General features: G+C 44.8%; 1 protein-coding gene across 2 annotated transcripts in view; it reads right to left on the reverse strand.

Annotated features, from left to right (window-relative positions):
• Positions 1–23,516, reverse strand: part of AFF1 (ALF transcription elongation factor 1) — a 280,369-nt gene that overhangs the window by 35,307 nt on the left and 221,546 nt on the right. For both annotated transcript variants that reach the window (XM_075544047.1, XM_075544046.1), the window contains exons 7-10: positions 22,066–22,102; positions 18,859–18,910; positions 1,804–1,858; positions 1,645–1,682 (exon numbers count right to left, since the gene is read on the reverse strand). In XM_075544047.1, the coding sequence (XP_075400162.1) occupies positions 1,645–1,682; positions 1,804–1,858; positions 18,859–18,910; positions 22,066–22,102 (182 nt within the window). The remainder of the gene's footprint in view (positions 1–1,644; positions 1,683–1,803; positions 1,859–18,858; positions 18,911–22,065; positions 22,103–23,516) is intronic.

A 23,516-nucleotide genomic window follows, 5' to 3' on the forward strand; every position in this document is an offset into this window, starting at 1 on the left:
CCCTGATCTCTCCGTAGGAGAACTAGCAACCTAGAAGTTAAAGATGACCGCCTCTCGGGGGCGTTCCTTGGGCAGCAGAGTCCACAGGCAAACTAGTGGCAGCTCTGGCAGAACTATAAACCAGCCTGATTTTATGGGTGAAAAGGCTGAGGGCGCCCCCAAGTATCAGCTGACACGAAGATGAGCTACTACTGTTTGCTGTAAAATGAGGGCAGTCCTGTGGGTCAGCGAGAGGCCGGCAACTGCAGTGATCACCATACTGCTAGGCCCAGACAGAATGTCAAAGCTGGTGGAATCTGAAAACCTCACCCTAGAGGCCAACAGCGAAAGAAAGGTAAATCATTAACTACAGTCTGAAGAGCCTCCACACCTCAACTATGCTTCAAAAGAACAGATGTACGTGACTGGCTAAGGTCCTCTGAAAGCATGTCAGTAACTACACCACCACACAATTTCCTTACAGGAAATGTGCTGCCACGCCTGTGACATCTGCACAGTGGCACTGAAGGGCTTAAGCGAGACAGTGATGGTCAGAGTGGTACTGAACACTCAATGTCACTCTGGCCCGGGAGTTATCCCCACCTTGCTCTTCCCACCCTTGCCTTCCTCCCACTTTTACACTTGGCTCTTTCGTCACAGGCTCTGAGTCATGACAGCCCACCAGCAATCACTAAGCAGAGTGAAAGATGAGTAAACCAGCAAATCCTACAGACAGGTTCACAACCACCACCAGGCCTCTCTCCCGTCCATGTGAGCGGTAATACCAGCTGAGTGTTAGGGGTGGACCGCAGGCTTAGCTCTGTGTCCACAGGGGCAGGCACTTGGTGTATGAAGTCATTAAAATTTTGGAGATGGGCTCTGGCTGACCAGCAGCGATGTATGAAACAGCTAGTGCAAATCGTGTCCACGTCCCAGTGTTAAAAGCATCTCATTTTCTAAACTATGGCTAGCTGTTTCCAAAGTGGAAGTAGTGCCATTATCTGTCACACTAAAATGCTCTGCAGGCCGTTCTTAAAAGGTACCTGAAATAACTGGAAAATGCCTAAGAAAAGGAGACTCTATGAAAAAGAACCCAACCTTACAGATTCTGAAGCCATGAATCTGTCACCTTCATAACAACACTGGGCTCTTCAGTTAGCATTTTTGTTGCTTTACAGACAATGCTAATAAAAAGTATTTTATGTGCATTTTTTTACCTCTTACATCTTTTAAAATGTCACAGGATTGAACACCCAGGATGTACACAGGTAGGTGGAAGGACTCTTACCCTTTTATGGGGTTAAAAAAAAAATCGGTGGCCAGTTTAACTAACCATCAATGCAACAGGCACTTTCCTTTAACCGGAGTCCCTGGATAGTACAAAGGGAGAGCACTCAACTACTAACTGATAGGTTGATGGTTTGAATCCACTTGGAGGTACTTTGGAAGGATTACCAGAAGGCCTCAGCCACTGAAAACTATGCACAGTTCTAGTCCGGGTCTTTGTAAGTCAGAATCCACTCAACACAACCCATTCCATTGCTTTCCCACGGGGACTGGGGTGGGGGTGGCAGGGAGGCTACCCAAGTGCTAGTACTAGGTATAGCTTCATCAGTCCCCTTAGTAGAAAAATGGAAATGTTTTATACAGAAATCCACCGAGTACCTTGGAGGTGCAGATGAGGAAGGAGGCTTCGCCGGGGCCTAGGCATTCAAAATAAGGGAGGAAGAATCAGGAAAAAAAAATAGGTTAGAATGAGCAGCTCAGGTCAGTTGGGCTCATTTTAAAGGATTCTTGGTATTACAGGGGGCGCACAAAACTTACTTGCTCGCAGTCGCTGTCCTCACTGTCACTGAGCTGAAGGTCATCTTCAAGCATGCTGGGACGGGCAAGGAGAGAGAGAGGGCAGACCTTAGAGTACTGTCTAATACACTTTTAAAAGTTCAATAGACAAGCTGCCAAGTGGCACGGAAAAGAGATGGGAGAGGTATAGGTTTGATTTATTCAACACAGGCTTTGTTTTCCCGGATATGCAAGTTTTATAATTATAACATAGTGTACGCGGTCCAAGCCCTTACCATCTCAAAAGTCAACCTTTCCCATGTTTTAAACTTTAAAAGCAGAACTGTGAGAGAGGGGTTAGTTGCCAGTCAAGGACTAAATTCCCCAACCTCTGATAATCAGTAAGAATAAGGTTTACAAAATAAATAGAAAAGGTGGAGGTGGGGGAAAGTACAAACATACATGCATATATACATACACACACATATATCCACATACATATCCATTGTTTTCTTCCATACTCTCAAATAAATGATTCGCCACAAAATGACTTAATATTAAATGAATGAATGCTGCACAATGCTTAAACAGTGCGAGGCATGTATGAACTGCCACAAGAACTAAACGACCCCTAAGAAAACGCATCAAGAGCTAGCACCGCCACCGTCGCCCCAAGAGTCACGGTGGGCTGTATCTCTGCCGGAAACACAGGCACCTCACACTCATCAATACGGAAGTCTGGGTTGTTCAGGGAAACTTACAGTAGCTGAGATCTAACTGAAGGAGCCCTGGTGGCACAATGAAGTAAGCGCTGGGCTACCAGGGAAAGGTTGTTGGTCTGAATTCACCAGCCACTCTGGAGGAAAGATGAGGCAATCTTCTTGCGCAAAGACTTACAGCCTTGGAGACGCTAGAGTTCTTTCTATTCTGTCCTACAGGCTCTCTACCAGTTGGAATCAACTTGCCAGCAGGGGGTATCAGGTAAACAAGCTGACACATCCAATGGGTAAGGGATGGGTTGAAATGAAATTGTCTTAATTTTACAATTCTTGACTGTCACTTGAATTAAAATTGCATGTTTCAAGGTTCAGTAGCAACTCGGTATACTCAATGTTGGCTGTGTACAAAAATATAAATAAAACAAAATATTTTACACTGATAGAGTACACCTACTGCTTCATAGAGATCCTACGTAGGGTTTCTGAGGCTGTAACTGTTTACAGGTACAGACAGCCTCATGTTGCTCCTTAGAGCAGTTGGTGGGTTTTACACTGCCAACCTTGAGATTAGTAGTCCAATGCTTACCAGACGAGGCCACATGGGTTCCTTCTAATACAGTAGAGGGCAAAATACCTAATTAGATCTAAAAGCTTCAAGCGACAATTTTCCAGTGTTTGTGAGGCAGGCTATAAGGTCACAGCTAGCTGCTTGATGGTCAAGACTGTCTGACTGTAAACATTGCCTAGCTTGGAGCTGCCACTCCAAGTGGACTTTGTAATTGTAAAAAAAACAAGAGTTGATGGTGAGTAACATATTGGGAATAATCATTAAGTTTGGTGTGAAGAGTGTTTTTCTCTTCGTATATTTTTCTATAAGTAAACATTTTAACGCCATTGCTACATATCTGTCATTCCTTTTCCACATTCCTTTATAGTTCTAATTCTTGTAGCTCAGTCCATTCTTCACTTGAAAGAGCTCCCTATTTGTAGCCTACTAAATCATCCACAACACCTGCATCAACCTTGAAATTAAAGGATTCTGCTAGCAACCTATTTGACAGTGTGGTTCCACCAGTTTTTCTTCTGCGTCAAAACTTTCAAAGGCTGTTAAGAAATGAAGAGAAGTGTTCCAAACCCCCTTTCAACCCCCTTTGCATACACTCTACATTAAAGTCACACGGCTGATAGTTCAAACATATGGCTGCTCGTAGGAGAAAAATGAGGCTATCTGTTTTGTTCTGCTGTACATAGCGTGGATGCGAGTCAGAACTGACTAGACAGCACCTAGTAACACCACCACCTCCTCCACCACCAGCAGCCCCACCATCATAGTCTTTGTCCCAAACCAGAAGTTCAGATGTCCATCTGACGGTAGCAGCTCCTCATCTACGTACTGCGGAAGCTGATGAGTCAGGTCAGGGGATAGGCCGAAACTCCAGTCCCCCAAAGTATTGGTCAGTCAGAACCAGGTGAGATACAGAATCCAGAACAATACATCGAACTTCCAAAAGTGAAAAGTGGGCCTCACTTACTTGTGTGGTCAGGTTGGGAGCATGTTGGGACTTATATCCAAGTCCTAGGCCAGCAGGGACTTATGTCCAAGTCCTGGGCCAGCAGGCTCTTGGGGCAGTAACTGGTATCTGATTGGTGTTCGTCACTGGTGACTCAGCACACCATCTTGATACACGATCAGTTGTAGAGAAAAGGTCATAAAGATGGCATCTTTAACGGAGCAGTGGTTTATTGCTCTCTGGTATATATGGCATACCATAGACTGTACAACTAAGGAAACTCAGTGTGCTGAGTCATCCCCTCTAGTAAGGTGAGGGCTCAAAAGTATGGCACACCTTAATCCTACCTCATTAGCATAGAAAACAGCTCACGGCACAGTGGAACTATAGCCACAGATGTGGAGCCTAAGGCTTTATGATACATGCCAAAGGGAGGGCTGCGAGGAGAAGAGTCATTGTAAGCACCCCAACAGCAGTCCTAGAGAGCGTACGCTGTCTCCAAGTCTGCAGGTGGCATCAATTAGAGGTGAACATAGCTGGTTATTTTCTTCAATGCACATGGATTTTCTGCTTTATAAATGACAACTGATTTTGGCATGAAACTGGCAGCATTCCCAACGAGTAACAAGGACAACAAGCATTCTGTCTTTAACAACCTTCAAGTCAAGCATTGCTTTGACTTCTTTATGAGTATAGGTCTGCGTGGGCACTTTCTTCCCGTATAACCAGCTCTCATCTACATAACTGGTTTTGGCCAACAGCTCCTTTTGGAGGCGAATTTGTCACCTTCACTTGCAGCTTCTTCACCAGTCCCGGCAGCCCCCTCTTAGATGTGTGCGCTGTGGTGATGGAGCCCTCTCTGGCAGTGAACATGTGATTGCACTGATCTGCACCTTCCATAGCAGGATCGAAAATGTGCTGTGTGCTTCAGCTTGAATTATATATAACAAGGTCTGTTTGCATGTCTTTTTGTATTTGGCTCCTTAACCCAAAGCCTGAGGAGCACTGCAGTTCTGTTGAGTAGGCCTTTTCATGACCTTGCTATCACAGCGCGCATTCCTAGGGACTCGGCCACACCTCCATGATTCTGTCCTTATCCCTGGGAATGGCATGCCCATTAGAATGGGCCATGCCTTCTTCAGTCTCTTCCCCCATTCCTACACTTTCACTTTCACAGGAGTTCTTAACATTGAAGGTGTTCCTAAGCCTCTTGCTGCTACTTTCAGTTGAACTCACTCACTGCCACTGAGTCGATTCTGACTCATAGCAACCCTATAAGGCAGGTCACACAACTGGTCCTGTGGGTTTCCAAAAGTGTAACTCTTTTTTTTTCTTTAATCATTTTATTGGAGGCTCTTACAGCTCTTGTAACATTCCACTCATCAGTTGTATCAAGCATATTTGCACATATGCTGCCACCATCATTTCCAACTTGGCCCCTTGGTATAAGCTCCTCTTACTTCCCCCACCTACCTCATGAATCCTTGATCAATTATATATTGCTATTATTTCATATCTTATACTGCCCGTTGTCTCCCTTTACCCACCTTTGTTGTTTGTCAAAAGTGTAACTCTTTCCAAAAGCAGAAAGCCTCATTATTCTCCTACAGAGAGGCTGGTAGTTTTGAACTGGTGACCTTGAGGTTAGCAGCCCAACATGTAACCCATTATGCTATCAGGGCTTTTCCTCAGTTGAAATAGGACTGTTCTTTCTATATAAAGACATCTTGGTATAGGACAGTGGTCTACATAAATCATTAATATACATACAAGCAGTCTAGGAATGGCGATAACTTACTATATTGTAATGCTCATCACACCCTGAGGGAGGGAGGAGAGGCTCGCAGGTCGACTCAATGAGCTGTGCTGTGCTCCTACACCTTACACTGCATTCTCTAGGAAAATCTAACCCGAGAAAATGGCTCACACAGTTGTGGAGGCCAAGTTTCAAATCTTTGAGTCAGTCATAAGACTGGAGGCTTCGCATGGCTGCAGGGGCTGACAGATCCAAAATCTGCAGGTCAGGAAGCTGCCTGATGACTGCCATCCCAAGAACCAGAGATCAATCAATGAGTCACAGGTACAGGATAGAGAGGATGAGGGAGTCTTACTCTACCATCTCTTTGAATGGCAGGCCACACCCCCAAGGAAATACCCCTTTTAACTGATTGGCTGCTCACATTGGAACACAAAACGGAAGATGACATCTGTATACACCTGTCAGATTCTATCTTTATATAACTGCCAAACTTCTGAGAATCATGGCCTAGCCAGTTGACACAAACCCTTAGCCATAAGCCACTGCTGCTCTTGCCTCACTCCTCCGCACTAGTGTTAAGACATACATGGACAAGAGCGCCAGATACATGCTTACTCTTGCCGCAAATATGAACTGTTAGACACCGAATGTGTCGGTAAATGAGATGCATCCCTACTGTGCTCTATTCTTGGCACACACGCAAAAATATTCTCTTTCGTCCGCTTAAACACTACAGCAGCGGTTCTCAGCCTTCCTAATGCCACAACCCTTTCATACAGTTCCTCATGTTGTGGTGACCCCCCAACCATAAAATTATTTTTGCTGCTACTTTGTAATTGTAATTTTGCAACTGTTATGAATCATGCAACCATAAAATTATTTTCGTTGCTACTTTGTAATTGTAATTTTGCAACTGTTATGAATCATGCCGCCCCTGTGAAAGAGTCATTGAACCCCCAAAAGGGCTGGAACCCACAGGTTGAGAACCGCTGAACTAAAGGGAAAGGCAGTAGTACAAAGGACATTGCTGCTGACAGAGCTTATTTAATGTCACTTCTCATAGTACTGGCAGGGAACATGAAGTTGGCCCCCTCACTCACTTATGTGAATGCTGGTCTCTAGGCATTGCGGCTTATGGCAAGCCCAGATATTAAAAGCAAGACAAAGGAATACAACCTTAGGATTCAGAACATGGTAATCAATCACAACCCACACTGCCTTCCAGCCTATCTCTGTATGGTTTTTAAGGCTGCAAATTTTACAGATTGGCAGATAGCCTCATCTTTTGTCCTAGAGCAACTGGTGAGTTTGACCTGCTAATCTTGTGGTTAGCACGCCAATGCTTGCCTGACAGCACGACTAGAGCCTGCTAGCAATCATGATGGTGTACAAGAAAAAAACATTCAGCAGGTTTTGGGCTAAATGTCGGCTTGCCTGGCAGACATGAAGCAAGATAAAATATATACCTTTGGAATAACCATAAGGCATAATATAAGCAGTAAAACATGTCTGGGAAAAATTTTTATTAATGTTAAACCATTAACAGGAAAACCACAGTAAATATACTTGTTTTTTAGTCACCAATCAGCTTGTTTTTTACACACACACACACACACACCCGCTGCCGACTTAAGTTTTGTATGAAACTGATGTGCCTTTAATTTCTTACAACATCGGTGATCTTGTAATCCAACCATACTTCCTGAAGCAAAGAGTGAACTAAAAGTCTCGTAAAATTATTTGCGTAACTATGGAATACTTAACTTCATTAAATATATTCTCCCAATGCAAGGTAGGAAACACACTAAAAGAAAGTTCTGACTTTTGGCTCCATTCACTCTCAGGGAGTATCAGATTCAGTGCTGGACTTTGCCATTAGTTCTTTCAGGTGAAGACATGCTGAGCATGGTCTTCTTTGGTTTTCTAACTCCAGGTCTTTGTCTTCTCGAGCTACCCTTTGGCATTTTCTGTTTAGCTCTGACTGCATCCTTTCTTCCATTTGTCTTAGCTTACTCCACAATGAAAAACAAGTTTGAGAGTCTCTTCTGACATCTACTTTCATCTTTTCTTTCTTTCCTGTCTTTTTAATGACCCTGCATTTTGCATGTAGGATGGTCTTGATGTCCTCCTGCAGCTAGCTCTTCAGGTCTCTGTCACTAGAGTTCAGAGCATCAAATCTGTTCTTCAAATGATCTTGAAATTCAGGTGGGATACACTAGAGGTTCTGTTTTGACTCCCGTGGTCTTGTTTTAATTTTCTTCAGCTTTTCCCTGAACTTGCATATGAACAATTCATGGTCTGTTTCAGTCAGCCCCTAGTCTGGTTTTAGTTGCTGATATTGATATTTAGTTGCTTCTTTATTTCTCACAGATGTAGTCAATTTGACTTCTGTGTAATTCCATTTGGAGAAGTTTGTGCGTACAGTTACCTTTCGTGTGGTTGAAAAATGGTATTTGCTATGAAAAGACATTGGCCTTGCAAAAGTCTATCATGCGATCTCCAGCTTCATTTCTATCACTAAGTCCACATCTTATAACTACCGGTCTCTTTTGTTTCCAACTTTTGCATTCCAACCACCGATAACTGTCGATGCATCTTGACGGAACATATGATCAGTTTCAACCCAAAGACATTAGACTTTTTCAAGTTCTGCATCACTTGCTTTAGTGATTGGGGCATAAATCTGAATAGTAGTTTCAATGGTTGGATTTCCTTGTACGGGGATAACCGTTATCCTATCACAGACAGCACTGTACTTCAAGAGTGATCTTGAAATCTCCATTTGGTCAATAAATGCCATGCTGTTCCTCTTGATTGTGTCATTCTGGCAAAGTAAACCATAGGGTATTCTGATTCAAAACGCCGAACGTGCATTCCACTTCATTTTCAATGACTTGCAATTTCCCCGCTGTCATACTTCAAACACTCTAACTTGCGGTGAGTCGTTGTTGAGTGTTTTGAGTGTTGCCCCACCAGCAAAGGAAGATCCCGCAGGCTTTCCTCCCCCAGGCTTTATTCCAAACAGGTCTGTGAGGTGACAGCTCCTCCTCAGTCACATTCTGAGTACCTTCTGACCTGAGGGGCTCATCTCCCGGCACTACTTCTGCCAACATGCTGCTTATCTTCATTGTTTTCCATAACTCATGCATTCCATTGCGTGTTAGTGGCTAATACCTCTGAAGTGGCCAACCAATTATTTCTCCTGAGCCTGTTCTTAGGCTGGAAGCTCTATTAAAACCTGTTCACGTTGGGTGACCCTGCCCAGGAACACGCAAGGCACCACAATAGACAAGCTGACAGACAAGTGGTAGAGTGGCCTTCTAAGGTCCAGCTATTGGTCTCTCCCTGCCTGGAATGAATAAGAATGAAATAAATCAAAGACACAAGGTAACAAGTAGTGCGAAAAAGCCCTAACTGACCACACGATCCTAGCCTTCGCAAGTCTAGGAAGCACGCTAGAAGGACCTGAATAGAGTGAAAGAAAAGTGTGAAATGAAACTCAAAACAAAAACTCAAAAGCAAAAAAAAACCCAAAAAACCAAACAGGTTTATTTGTCTGGCACACACTGGTAGATCCCTTTAGATACTTTAGCCCTTAGAAACCCTATAAACCTGGAACTGAACTTAACCCCAGGGTTCAACTTTCAGCCAAGTAATGGACCCATGAGGTGAACAGTGAACACCAGGGCAGTATGCATTGCTTCAAACAGCACTTGCCCTGGGATAAAGCTCAGGAGGCATCAAGGGATGAAGAAGAAGGACCAATGATCATGGGAAACACAGGGGTGAAGTGGGAGCATGCTGGTATACTGTGGGCATTGAAATCAATGCCATGAATCAAACTGTATATACACTGTAGAATGGAGAACCAATTTTCTCTGTAAACTTTCACTCAAATCAACACTTAAATGGACTGTTTTAGTTAAAGTCCTGGGTAGCATTTGGTAATGACTGAGTATGAAAGGGCTTCAAAAAGTTCTTTTAAAAATAGTATTATGGAGGGAGGGGAAAAAGGGGGGGGACCTGATGCAAAGGGCTTAAGTGGAGAGCAAATGCTTTGAAAATGATTAGGGCAAAGAATGTACAGATGTGTTTTATACAATTGATGCATGTATATGTATGGATTGTGATAAAAGTTGTATGAGCCCCTAATAAAATGTAAAAAATAAAAATAGTATTACAAGATAATGGAATTTTCCCATGAAGTTTGAGAAGCCTTCTCTCTCACACCCGAATCATCAGACATAGGTATGTTATCGATGTCTGCCAACCTGCCCCATAGTAAGCTCTGAAATCATCTAGGAAGCATGGCTTGTTATACTGCCAGGAAGGGGCGAGCCAATATAAGCCAGCATGTTATTACAGTAGAGGTGTTTCTAAAATAATAAACATGTCTCACAGCTACAATAAGAAAAAGCTTTCTTAAAGGGCATGACTAAATTTGGTCAGTATAAAAAAATTAATCTTTAATTCCATTATGATTTTTTTAATGGACTCTATATGGCTAATGACAGGTGACAATTGTGAAGGTATTTCCTTTTTAAGGTAAGGAAAACTTTTAGAGAAATCAGCTGCTGAAATCCCCTGCTTGTTTAACAGTTACATTTAAAACCAAATAAAACAAGGATTCTGAATACAATACATATACCATTTTTGTCCCTTAAAAACAGGATGCTTACAAAATAATCAAATACACTAACTTCTAAAACTGGTCAAATAACTAATTTAATTTCCAAACTCCAAGGCAAATCCATAAATTCAAGGAATATTCCACCATCTGGTTTAACTTGGCCGGGCAGCTCAGGTAGTGAAATCCTTTGAACAGCCTTATAGGTTTAATCACATTTTACATGATTTTTTACTTAAAAACTCTCAATGATCCTCAAAACCCTCTGTGTAAATACATTCATATGGCAGTTGTAGCAAAGTTTAAACTGTGAAGTGCAGGTTCTGACAGGCATCCTCCAGTGAGTCAGAGCCCAGTTGTTACTACGGGAAGACACCATGAAAGACAAGGCTTTACCGCTTTCTCATCCCTTAGTTCTGGGGTTTGCTCAGAGCTTCCCCTGCCAATGTGTTGCAACATCTTCATCTGGAGCCAGAGATTATTTTACAAAGCTTACTTCTTGGCTTAGCATTTCTTATTATCAGGCCACACTTCTACTCAGGAAAGAGTAAGAGACGGCAAAGACACAGAAGTTGTTTGCAATTAGTACATCGCAACAACGCTGAAAATGATACAAAAAATACTTGTCAGAAACTGCTAATGAGCATGGCGAGAAGGAATAAATTTGCACTCTTTCACAAACTTTAAAAATAATCTGGGGATGTAAAGGGCGACAGAGTGTGGGGAGGAGAAAGAGGTCAGTCTGAAAGCAGACTCATCATTTCCAAATTTACAATTCAATGAGGCCTTGTTTCCCTTTGCTGATAGTCAAGGGCAGAAATGAAGATTAAATCTGCCTGTGTAGGAGATGATGTGAGGGTACAAATTGTGAAGAGGACCCCACACTGAAACTGTACAATTAAAAGGCAGATCTTAAGCAACCCAAGCCACAGTGATTTCAATCACTTCATCTGAATATGAGGACATGTTTTCAGGAGAGACCAGTCCCTGGAAGAGGACATTGTGCTTGGTAGAAGGGAAGGCGGGGGTGGGGTGTGTGTGTGTGTGTGTGTGTGTGTGTGTGTGTGTGTGTGTGTGTGTGTGTGTGTGTGTGAGAGAGAGAGAGAGAGAGAGAGAGAGAGAGAGAAATGAGCCATGGGAAGATGGGACTGACAAATTGGCTGCAACAACAGGGCAGTGTTCTGTTCTGTTGTACACAGGATCACCATGAGAACTGTCAGGACACCTAACATCTATCAGCAACTGTAACACAACTCTGAATGGTGATGTGAGTTAAAATGCAGAGTTCATTTCCATGGAAAGATGCCCAAATGATTAAAAATCTGTAGATTATGATTTTTAAAAATAAGTGGAAAAAATTGACTCAAAATATGATATACTATTAAAAAAAACTTACTGCCAGCAGTCATTTCTGGCTCATAACTACCTGTTCTACAAAATAGGTAACAACGGCCCCTGTAGGAGTAGCATGCCTTGTCTTTCTCTCATGGAGCCGCTGGTGGTTGTTAACTGCTGGCCATCGTCAGGGCTTCTTATGATTTAAGACCCTAGTAGTTGGTAAGGTAAAAATTGGTGTAAAGGATATAAAAGATGATTTAAATGCCAAAGATTAATGCTATTATTTGAAGTCAAATAGGGAACGGAGACATCACAGGAGTTCTGGGAGGGAAAATTTGACGTTTACAAATAGGGCTAATTTAGTAAGTCTGGTGAGTTAGGCACTAATGTTTAAGAGCAACACACGAAGACTAGAAACAAACTCTTACAAGTATTACTTTAAATCACATGTCTATAGAATATTGCTCATAGGAATTCACTCAGATTCATGTGCAGTAATTTTTCTTCTTATTTAATCTCAGCAGTTCATGCGTGGGAGGCACTGCTGGCGGCAGTGGTTACGTGTGAGTTACAGTCTTCAAACATACAGGGGCCGCTCTGCCCTGTCCTCTAGGGCCGTTGTGAGTCGACATGACTCGATGGCAGTGAGTGTGGTTGTTGTTTGGAGGCACTGCTCTAGACCCCATGCAGCAAGTGCTGTGGAGATGAACACGGGCTTAAGGAGAAGGGCACAGGGTGGGCTTGGGCTGCCCATTTTCACAGGTACGGCTGGATGGTAAGGACTTTAGACACAGAGGAGAGGCCTGACGCAGCGAGAGAGGACAGTGCAGAGCAGGATGGGTACTTGTGTGTGGAGAAGGGAGTGGGGGTGGGGGTGGCTAGGGGCAGGTTAACAAGGATTTTGGAGCCTATCATGCAGGTGATGCATTTCTAACTACCATCAAAATAACTGGGCGGATGTATGCAAAGAAGGGGTCTGAAATTCTAATGTGGGTACTGGTCACTTGGTCATTCCAATGGGTATAAGGTGAGTCATCTCAAAGGCACGAATGAGAGGTTCAGACCACTAAGAAAGAAGAGCTGCAAGTGAAGGGGGTTCTTTTGAACTGTGTGGGGAGGTGGCGTCCCCAAGAGCAAGAGACATGTGTGTGGACTGCCTGGTCCCTGGAATGGTGCAGGTGGAAAGCATGCCTTCCTGCAGGCCGCGGTCTCCCAGAGGAGAGTCACCTGAGGAGCACCACCGCACCTGACTTAGCAGGGCAGAGGCTGAGGCCCGTGTGCAGCACGACTGAGAAGAGGCACCATGACAAAGAACTGCATCCTTACCATGTCTGCTCCCGATTGTGACCTGCCAGCTCCCCTAATAAAGCCTCAAATCATGAATATTGTATTGTGTGGCCAACGCAGAAGATGACCATTCCCAGCAGACAGTAAAGTACTGCATGAGGGACAAGTGGTGCCAGAATCGAAGGGGTACCCCCCCCCACACACACACAAAAACCCACCCTGGAATCCACCCACCCCCATGCTATATATTTAATTAAAAAAAAAATAAAACAACCTTATCACCTTCAATGTACTCTCCATTATACTTAATGCCTTTGTTTATCTGTGATTCCATTCTTGGAAATATTTTTCAAACTCAGCTGGCTGACAGCACTTCCCTGGTTTATTTCTGTCACTTCTTCTACTTCATCAAATTTGTCCTTTCATGTCCCTCTTCATTCGTGGAAACAAAAAAGTCACACAGAGCAAGGTCAGGTGAGTAAGATGCATGGGGCAAGAGAGGCATGCCATTTTTGGCTCAAAACTGGCACACTGAGATGGCTGCCTGAGCAGGTGCATTGTCATGGTGGCCAAACCAGACCCCCGTTGGCCACAAATCAGGCAATTTTTGTCATACACTGCTATGCAATCTCTTCAGAACCTCTAACTAGAAAGCTAGATTAACAGTCTGACCTGGAGGAAGTAACTCCAAATGCACTACCCCCTTGTATCAACAAAACAAATGAGCATCATGTGTTGGGGTGGGGGCACCCCTTGTATCTGGCTTCCACCCTGGAGGAATCATCCTTGGCCCCGGGTGGAGAGGAATTCTCCTCCCTAGTGAAGCCCAAGGAGATCGGGCATGACCCCGTGCTATTTCCTCAGTGTCTTTTGCAAGGAGAGAGAGAGAGAATACTTGGAAAGTTGACCACCTTGTTGGTTTAAAAGTGTAGCATCGCAGAGTTGGTGAAATGTACAAGCTACCCGGAAAGCTACCAGACTCTCGTGGACTAAAACATGCGATCTTAACTTTCAATTCATGTTAACATTAGTCCAGGGTAATTTACTATGGTAAACTGCCAGTTATGACTTAAAATGAGGTGTAAATGACTCCATGATGTCTTCAAATGCCTGCAGCATAATTTGCCAAGGTCTGTTACAGGTGGCAAGTACTCCTTGCCCTCCTCTCAACATGACTCAGGCACAGAGCTGATGTCGCCTCCTCTAAGAGACTTTTCCTAACCCCCCTCCCTGAAGCATCACCCCAAATGCCACCTCCATCCCCAGGGCAGGCAAATCCTTCACTCAAGTCTGTCACCATCCTGCCATCACCTCCGTTCGTTTCCTTAATTACCACGAGCCCTATCTGAAATTACTTTGCTAGGTGAGTTTTCAAGTGCGTATTAGATAGCCACCACCCCTAATTACAAGATGTGGACGACAAAAGTTTTCTGCCCTGTTGACTTGTTTGCCCAACCTGCAAGATTAGTCAGGAAGCAAGGCAGGTGGTGAGTCTGGGAGGGAGGGAGGGAGGGAGGGAGGGAGGGAGGAGGAGCACTGTAGAGGAGGAAGACAGTGGGTGCGCAGGTCAGGGAGTGTATTGTCTTATGTCTGGACAACTGACAGGAACTGGTGTGGGAGGGTGGGGCTTTGCCTGCTCAGTCGGAAACAACGTCACAGTACCAATTGAGACCACTCCTTGTTCCCACAGACTCAGAGGCTCAGCTGCCCTTTGCCTGATATAGCCAGGCCCCAGGTTACCAGGAGAGCAGTTCCTAACTGGTCCGTAAGTCAAATGTGTAGGCATGTTGGAACAAGTTCATATGGTTCCTATTTAGCTTTACTTGAGCCCAGACACATGGTAGCTCTGTGGGTGAGGTATGAGGCTGTTTACAAGGCTAGTGGTTCAAATCCACCAGCCGCTCAACAGAGGTGAGGCTTTCCGTTCCAATAAAAAAAAAATTACAGTCTGAGAAACACAAGGGAGCAGTTCTAATCTGTCCTAGCGTAGCTATGAGTCAGAATCAATGGGATGGCAGTGGGGTCTGTGCAGGAAGGAAGCCACCATGGTGGCACTGAGGGCTAGGCACTAGCCTCATCGGGAAAACTGTGTGGCCAGTTGTCCCTGTGAGGAGTTCCTGTCTTGGCAACCCCTCGATAGGGTCACTGTGAGTTGGAATCGACCTGATGGCAGTGGGCTTGGCTTTGGTTTTGATCTGAGGAGCCGTGGAGAAGAAGTACTTGGCTGTGAACCAGAAGCTATTCATTGGAACCTACCAGCTGCTCCTTCAGAGAAAGATGTGGCATCATCTTCAGTACAGGAAACCCAAAGGGGTAGAGTGGGGAGGCCTGGTGGTGTAGTGGTTATGAGTTGGTCTCCTAACTGCAAAGTCTACAGTTCAAAATGACCAGCCGTGTGGTAGTTACATAATCTGCTGTCAATTTGGGACTTGAGAGGATTGAGCGTGAAGGGGTGGAATGTAGCCTGTCAATCGGGTCATAGCCAATGAGGCCTCTGTGTGGGCCTGGCCATCTCCTATGGATTGTGGGAACTCCTGGATTTCCTCCTTGGAGGCAGGAGACTCACTCTCTCTGCTCACTCCCAGCGAGACACTCTACTGACAAGACACACGGCCCTACGCTGATAGACCCTGGGAACTGGAGGAGCTGTGTGGAGACCCTGCCAGCACCAAGATGTGTCCACCGCCACTGGACCCACAACACTTTGCACCCACTGGTCTGTGATCTTCCTGCATTCCGCGGCATTGCATGTGTTTCGTGAGTCGGAAAAAGACTAAATAAATCGGTGTCAGACATATGGGCTAATACTGGACTTATAGATTTGATCTGGACTGGGCTGGGATGTTTTCTCAATGTTTAATTGCTCTTGTATATACAGCTCTTTCTTATACATGAGTCTCCCTAGGTTTTTTTCCCTAGTCTACCCGAATACAAGCCGCTTCTTAGGAGAAAGATGAGGCTTTGTACTCCCCCAAGGAGTTAGTCTCAGAAACCCACAGGGACAGTTCTGACTTGTCCTATAGGGTTGCTATGATTCAGATTGATATCATGGCAGAGTATGGTTTTGATACAGGACTTGGAATTGGGTTGTGTGGCAGTTACATCATCTGTCAACAGCTTGATGAGCTCATTTGGAAGCTTGAAGGAGATAAACACCTCACTAGAGGTCAGACACACACCGTTTCTCTGCTTTGTCTTCCTGTTGACAAGCCACATGGAGCTATGTTGAAGGCAGCCAAAGTCTTGGAGCTGAAGGAACCTCATGGAGACCCACGCCAGTGCTAAGATGCTTCCACCACCACTGGATCCACAAGCCTTTCCACCCACCGGTCTGTGATCTTCCTGAATTCGTTGTCTTTGCACGTGTTGCGTGAGTCTTAAGAGGAATTTATGGTATGGTATCGGGCATAGGGGGTAATATTGGACTTATGGACTTGATGACTCTTTATATAAAGCTCTTTCGTGTATACACATGAGTCTCCCTGGATTTGTTTCTCTACTTTACCCGGACAAACACAGTTTGTTTCGGGTTTGGTTAGTGTAAGAAAAGACTTGCAGCATTTTAGTGTTTCAGAGCAGCATGCCCACAAGTGAAGGTGATCGTGATTAAGAATGTGTTGAAATTCAAGAGGGAATGAATTTATCTAACATGAAAAGGAAGTCGGGGCTGGTCAACCAGCTACAAACCCAAGGACTTCTGTGGTGATGGTTGTGTGGGTCAAAAGTTTGTGGGAAAGTAGAATTAAAAGATAATGCAGCTTATAATCAGGAGCTCTAGTGTTATCATGGAGTTGAGCTGCTAACTGGAAGGTCTGAAGTTCAAAACCATCAGCCACTTCTCCCTGTCTTATAGGGTCGCTATGAGTCGGCATCAACTCCATGGGCAGTGAGTTTGTTTTTATTTTTTAAATGTTATAAAGCCCCCTTCTCAAGCTGTCTCCATCCACTCTATTGCTTGCTTTGGCATCCTATCTGGTCTTTTAGCCAAATGGGAACCAGGCTCTTCAATTCCCCCTTCCTCATTGGCCTAAAAACAGTGCCCTGGTTCCTCCAACCCATACTGACGCTAGGCACAACAGAACAAAACCCTGCCCAGTCCTGCGTCACCCTCACAATTGTTCCTATGGCTGAGTCCAGTGTTTCAGCCACTGTGTTTATCCGCCTCCTCGAGGGCCTTCATCTGCCCCCACCCTCAACTCACCAGCATGATGTCCTTTTCCAGAGACTGGTCTCTCCTGACAATATGTCCAAAGTAAGTGGTAACGCATTAGGCTGTGAACTGCAGAGGTCTGCAGTTCGAAACCACCACTGCTCCTTGGGAGAAAGACAGGGCTTTTCTATGCCTTGGAAACCCACAGGGCAGGGGCAGTTCTACTCTGTCCTATAGGGTCACTGAGCCAGTACTGAGTCAATGGCACTGAGTGAAGATACAGGGACACTAAGAGCAAGCAAACAGTCCTGACCACAGTGGTGGGAGTATCCTTGTTCCATTCTGATCACTCTCAGGGATAAAGATGCTGGGGGCTGTGGTGCGGATGGGGGATGTTACTGCAGGGGCTGCTTCCCTGTGGTCACGCAGAAGCCACCAGGGGCTGACAGGTTCGGACAGTGGGCTGAGTGAGAGTGAGGGCCCACATCACACTGTTGGGGATACAGAGCCAGGGCTGCATTTTAAATGGAGTCAAAGCCATGTGGATTGTATATTTCTAGCCTTTTATCTTCAGCATTTTGTTTCTGCTTTGAGACCACACAACTTGAAATACTACAGAGGCAAAGATCACATAAAAAGTGTATCTTGAAAACACTGCCATGTTTTAAATATTCACAATGGGCTTGTGCTGTCTTCTAGAGAATTTATTTGGCATCACTTTACTGCACAGTTGTAAGTAACTTATGTACTGTAACCTCATTCTCAGTTATGTTTAAAGAAGTGAAATGCCAAAAAAAAAAAAAAAAAGCTAGCCAACGAAAAGTCCTATCTACATTTTGGTCAAACACATGACAAACTATGTAAAGTGGTATCTTTAGGAACAAAAACGTTACTGCCCTGGTCTACTCCTCGGAGGTGCCCATGGCCCAGCCCCACCTCACCATGCACAGATGACTACAAAGTGTATCAAAGAGCTGGCCCCAGGACACCAATATCCCCGGGCCACACCAGTCACAGTGAGGAGCTACCTTCAACCATGCCTTGGACTTGACTCTGCAGTTTTAAAAATACTTAATCCGCAGCACTGTCCTGCTTCCACAGCACCCCAGACCAATACTGTGCCCGGGCAGAAGCTGGCCGCGGCAGAAACGTGCCCGAGTTCAGCAATTCAAAGTGTTCAGCGAAACTGAAGGAGCTTAGACCTAAAACTCCACTTCGGGGTGTGTGCAAGCCAAGAAACACTGGCTCAGCACCACCAGGCAATGACCAACCAGGTCATGGTGCCGATTTTAAAGGTCTTTCATCCAAAAGACTCAAATATGCCGGGGCTTCCTCAGCCATAATACAGAACAGCCTGGCAATTGATGTGGTTTTTTAAAGTCAAACTGGGTCATATAAGTGGTAGAAACCCTCAGCTAACACACACGGCCCCCAGATGCATTTACAACAGACAGAGTAGTGCCAAAGCCTTCTGTTAACTAAGGACAATTATCTGTAAACAGCACCATTTCCTTTCTTTCCAGAAAACCACTCCGAGCAAGCGATCTCCTGCAAAACAGAAGACTTCATTCAACAAGGGAACTTCACCCAAATGCAGCCCCAAGGCTGCCCCGCCCCGCATTTGTGATGTGCAGGCGGGGAAAGCTCACACAGGAAGTGACGATGTCACCGTACGCACTCCTCACACACAAAAACACTTCACTTACGATGTTCCCTGCTGAGAATTAGAGTGGGTATGAGAAGATGTATCATGTTGTTCTGCGGGAAGGAGAAAAACAAAATCAGAGAGGCACAAGACCATATATTTATGATTTTATCAGTCAAACTTGGACACTATTATATTGATGAGACAGTTCTTTGCTGTTCCCCTGCATCTTTCACCTGAGCCCAAACACCCTTGCTATCAAGTCCCTTTCCTTCATTGCGATCCGATCCAGGGTTTCTGAGACGATAAAATCTTAAAGGGAAGGGGGTAGGGGCTGACCTTTGCCCCCTTCACCTAAAATAGTATGGTCAACTCTGTCAACTACACGCTGGACTTTGCACAATCTCATGATGAAATAACACTGATGTTACTTATAAAGGGTTTTCTCAGAGTCATAAAACTCTCAGTCACCAAAACTGTTTTGACAGCCTTGCTGTTTTGAGGAGTGAGACAGGTATGCCAGCACCCTCCTCCTGCCCCTCCCCCAGCTCCAAACTAGTCCAAGAGGCACCATCAAACCGAGCCGCTTTGCAGGAAGGGAGAAGCACAGCCTTAGAGCGGGCCTGCATCACACTGCCAGTAACCTTCCTTCCCGATGCCGGGGACGGAGCTGCTTTGGGAATCACAGCGTCTCCGTGCTGTCATGTGGCAGTGGCTTGGGCTTCACCTACCAGGGAAGCTTTCACGAGCTTTCAACACTCTCTGTCCTTGGCATCCAGTGCTCTGCCTCCCACTGGCCCTTCAGTCAAGTTCCCACTTTATTTGCTGACAAGCAACCCTCGGGCTACAAACATCCTCCTACGGATAGCTCTTCCTGGCTCTTTGATTCTGGCCTCCAAGCCATTTCCTTGGTGGCTGACAAGTTGAAACAGGAACAAGCCAACATGTTGACAGGGTGGCTGATTTTTCATGGGAATTAGCAGGGGGATTGCTCTGGGTCCAACCGGCCTATTCAGGGATGAATTCGGCGTAGGACCAAGCTGTGATTACAGACAGCATGGTCTTGATGACGGTGAGGAGGACGAACAGCACTGCTGAGGCACATCAAGGATTGTAGCCTTCCTCCTGATGACAACTCAAGGTGGAGGAAACAAAACTGGCAACGATAAATGGGGAAATGACTGAAGCTGGCCAGGGTTTTATTTTGCTCGGAACCCCAGTCAACGCTCCTAGAAGCAGCGGTCAAGAGATCCGCAAAACACTGGCCAGTCCTGCACCTCTCTCACAGTGTCTTCTGCTCCTCCCCTGAATATCTGGTTGTGCTTCTAAGTAAAATGATTTATTCCACTGGGAAAATCTACTGCCCAAAACCGCGTTTTACATATTCAAGAGCAAAAAAGTCAGTTTGCAGTTAAGTTCAGCCTGGCCTTGGCCGCAATGTTGTGCCTTCCCTCACAGGCCTGTGAGAGCAGGGCAATCAACACGGAGAGCAGAAAAGAACGGATGCACTGGAATTGCGGCGTTGGCAATGAGCAATGAGTGCCACGGCCTGCCAGGAGAACAAACAATTTTGTCTCCTAAGTACACAAAGAATGCTCCGTGGAAGTGAGGCTGGTGAAATTTAGTTGTGCATATTTTGACAAACTGTCAGGAGAGACTAGTCCCTGGAAGAGGGCTTCACACTCGGTAAAGTGGAGGGACAATAAAAAAAAGAAGCCCCTCCGTGAGATGGGTTGACTCAGTGGCTGTAACCAAGGCCTCAAACCAAAACAATGCCAGGCTGGACAAGGCTTTGTTCTGGGGTCTAAAGGATTGCTCTGAGTTGGAACCTAACAGGCGACTCACTATAACATCCCAAGTAAGGCTAAGGAACAATCTCATCTGTAATCCTTGAGCTGCCCAGATTCCACAGCTGTTTACAGCCGGTTTATCTGGCAGGGGAGAGATCATGGCCCACAGGGTTTATCAGTATGTTCAAGGTATTTGGCCTTGTTTCTCTGTGAGTTTACAGATGACTGGGTGGTATGAAGTGGGCACAAAATAGTCCCAATCCCAGGCAGTGTGTGAGAAGGACAGAGACCACTACACAAACTGTCCCTGCCCTGTCCCAGGAATAGTCCCTCTAAAGCTAATGACCAAAGAAGACAAATCAGTGGAGAAATGAAAACGACTCATGGCTGATGGAAGGAGGGACGGAGGGAGGGAAGGGTGGAGGAATATAGGTAGCAGGCCCTGTGAAATAAGGTGGCAGAGAGGGAAGATCTGAAACGTCAAATAGGTGAAAAGGGTAAAATGTGGGTGTGGCCCTGACAGACAGGTGACAATTAGGGTTGAGAAGGTTTGGAATATCAGTCTGGGAAGTTGGGACTATCTGCTGGGCAATGTGATCACATCATTGCCTGAGAGAGGGGCACCAAACAGACATTTTCAGCAAGATTAACCTGGCGCTGTCACCTGGGGAACCTGGGCTGGGAGCAGTCAAGGTCCAGTGTGGAGGCAACAGCTAATCGGTTGGGAATCCGTTTTATTTTCCTGGCATGAGATCAATGGAGCCTCAGATGAGACCAGAGGAATGCAATTAGGGTTTCACTAATGTCCTGTGGAAGCTTTGGTTTATTTGCAATGAGTGACTTTATCCTCATGGGGGCAGCAGCTCTTATATGCTATTTAAAACACCCCACTATGAAGCCAGACCAGAAGTACAAAGTAAGGCGTTACTGTCACAGGACACAATGGTCTCGATTTATTAGGCAGCCATGTTCAGATCAAAGCCCCTTGCCTCACTGCAAAAATTCCAAACCTACGTCCCTAATAAGATCATCGCTGAAGAAAGTAGACTCTATTCCCATACACAACGCCTGCGTTGCTATACTGATTGGTAATATCAGATTACATTTGCTGAACACTTTGATGGTGTCATGGGTGAAGCATTGAGGTGCTAACTGCATGGCCTGAGGTTCAAGTCCACCAACCACTTTGAGGAAGAAAGGTGAGGCTGCCTGACCCCGCAAAGACCTTCTTGAAAACCCTGTACAGGATGGCTATTGGAATTGACTCGGTGGCAGTGGTTTATTGAAACACTGTCCTCTTTGGGTAACAATCAGACATTCTAAGTGGAGAGCTTTGTGCTTTGTTCTCCCACCCATGCTTTCAGCATGAAAAGCTCTTGCTTTCTTCTGGGGCTTAACAAAAGAGAGCTTGCATATTAAAACAATAAAAATTATGCTCTGTTCTCCAATGCGATAATCAGTTCCAGATATGTACTTACTTTGGTTTTGAGTTGCAGAACTGATGTGCTGAGAATCCTAGAAGTAAAAATAAAAACCTCCAGTTATTGAAACTGAATTATAAAGGCAAGGCTATATAGCTTTCAGCATTGAACTTATAAGGTTTAAATATATAGAAAAAGGGAAATAACTATGCAAGGAATATCCATATAAAACACTGGATTGTTTGTACAATTAACATTTTTTAAAATGATGTTTACCATATAGCTACCTCTCTTTCTATCTGTTTATCAATACAATTTTGGATACATGTCAATACAGGGTAAGAGCACTGGTAAGTCTTCATTTTTACATAAAATAGCTCTTATTGTGCCTACTGTTCCCAGAGTTCATTTTTCTCTTGTCACTAAGCAAAGACATTTTTACAGTTTAATGCTTTACTTTAAAACTAGTAATAGGGAATCTTCCCCCTTTAAAACATTTTAAGTATGATTAAAAAGTGCCTAAGATATCTCATTTATGGCAAATTAGACTTTGCACAGAGCTAATGTCTTCTGAATAAAACATCAAGGAAAGGAACAGTTGTAATACATTAAAGATGTGCATTTACACAGATCTGAAGATGTAAAGTCGAAATCCTGACCCTTATCTCAAAGCACAAACCTCCAAAATGGAACAGGGCAGTATTTTTAAACACTGTCCTCAAACCCTGTACTGTAATGTAAACAGGTAGATGAGCACAGTTTCATTGCCTGCTATTAACCCAATAGTGCTAAACTTCTAAAGAGTTAGGAAACACAAGAAGTGTGACACGTATGTGTATGCACTGAATCCCTGGGTGTTAAAAATTATTTACAGGCTCAGATGCTAACTGAAAAGCTAGAGGTGCCCAAGGGTGCCCCAGAAAATGCCTGACATGGAACCTCTGAAAAAAGCAGCCAATGACAAGCTTGAGGAGCACAGTTCTACTGGTCCACGTGGGGATGCCATCAGTCAGAATGACTCATGGCAACGGACTGGGGCATGCCTCTAAATTCTGAACTCAGAAACACACTAGCTACTGCGACTCACTTCCCTGTGCCTCAGGGCCCACCTCTCAAGTAAAGAAGGCTCCAAAGAAAGAAATAACTGTCCTGGGCACTTTCACAGCTATAAAACCCTGTGCAAATCCAAGATGCTTTTATGGACGCAACTTGGAGAAAACAATGCTGGAGAGCAGTGTTTGAAGGACTCTGGAGGAGTCCTGTTGATGCTGTCTGGTCAGCATGGAGCAGCTAGCCCAAGGCCAGCAGTTCAAACCCAGCAGCCACTCCCGCAAGGAGAAAGGGGAGGTTTTCTGCACCCGTGAAGGTTTCAGCCTGTGAAACACTTCATAGAAGGAATGTTGTAAATCTAAATCGTCTGGACGGCAGTGGGTCTGGTTTCCAAGCAATTTTAACCTAATCTCCAGAGATCTCAACAAGATGTTAATTTATTAATCCGGTCCACAAAT

Source organism: Tenrec ecaudatus, chromosome 3 (genome assembly GCF_050624435.1).
Source record: "Tenrec ecaudatus isolate mTenEca1 chromosome 3, mTenEca1.hap1, whole genome shotgun sequence".
Classification (NCBI taxonomy): Eukaryota; Metazoa; Chordata; class Mammalia; order Afrosoricida; family Tenrecidae; genus Tenrec; species Tenrec ecaudatus.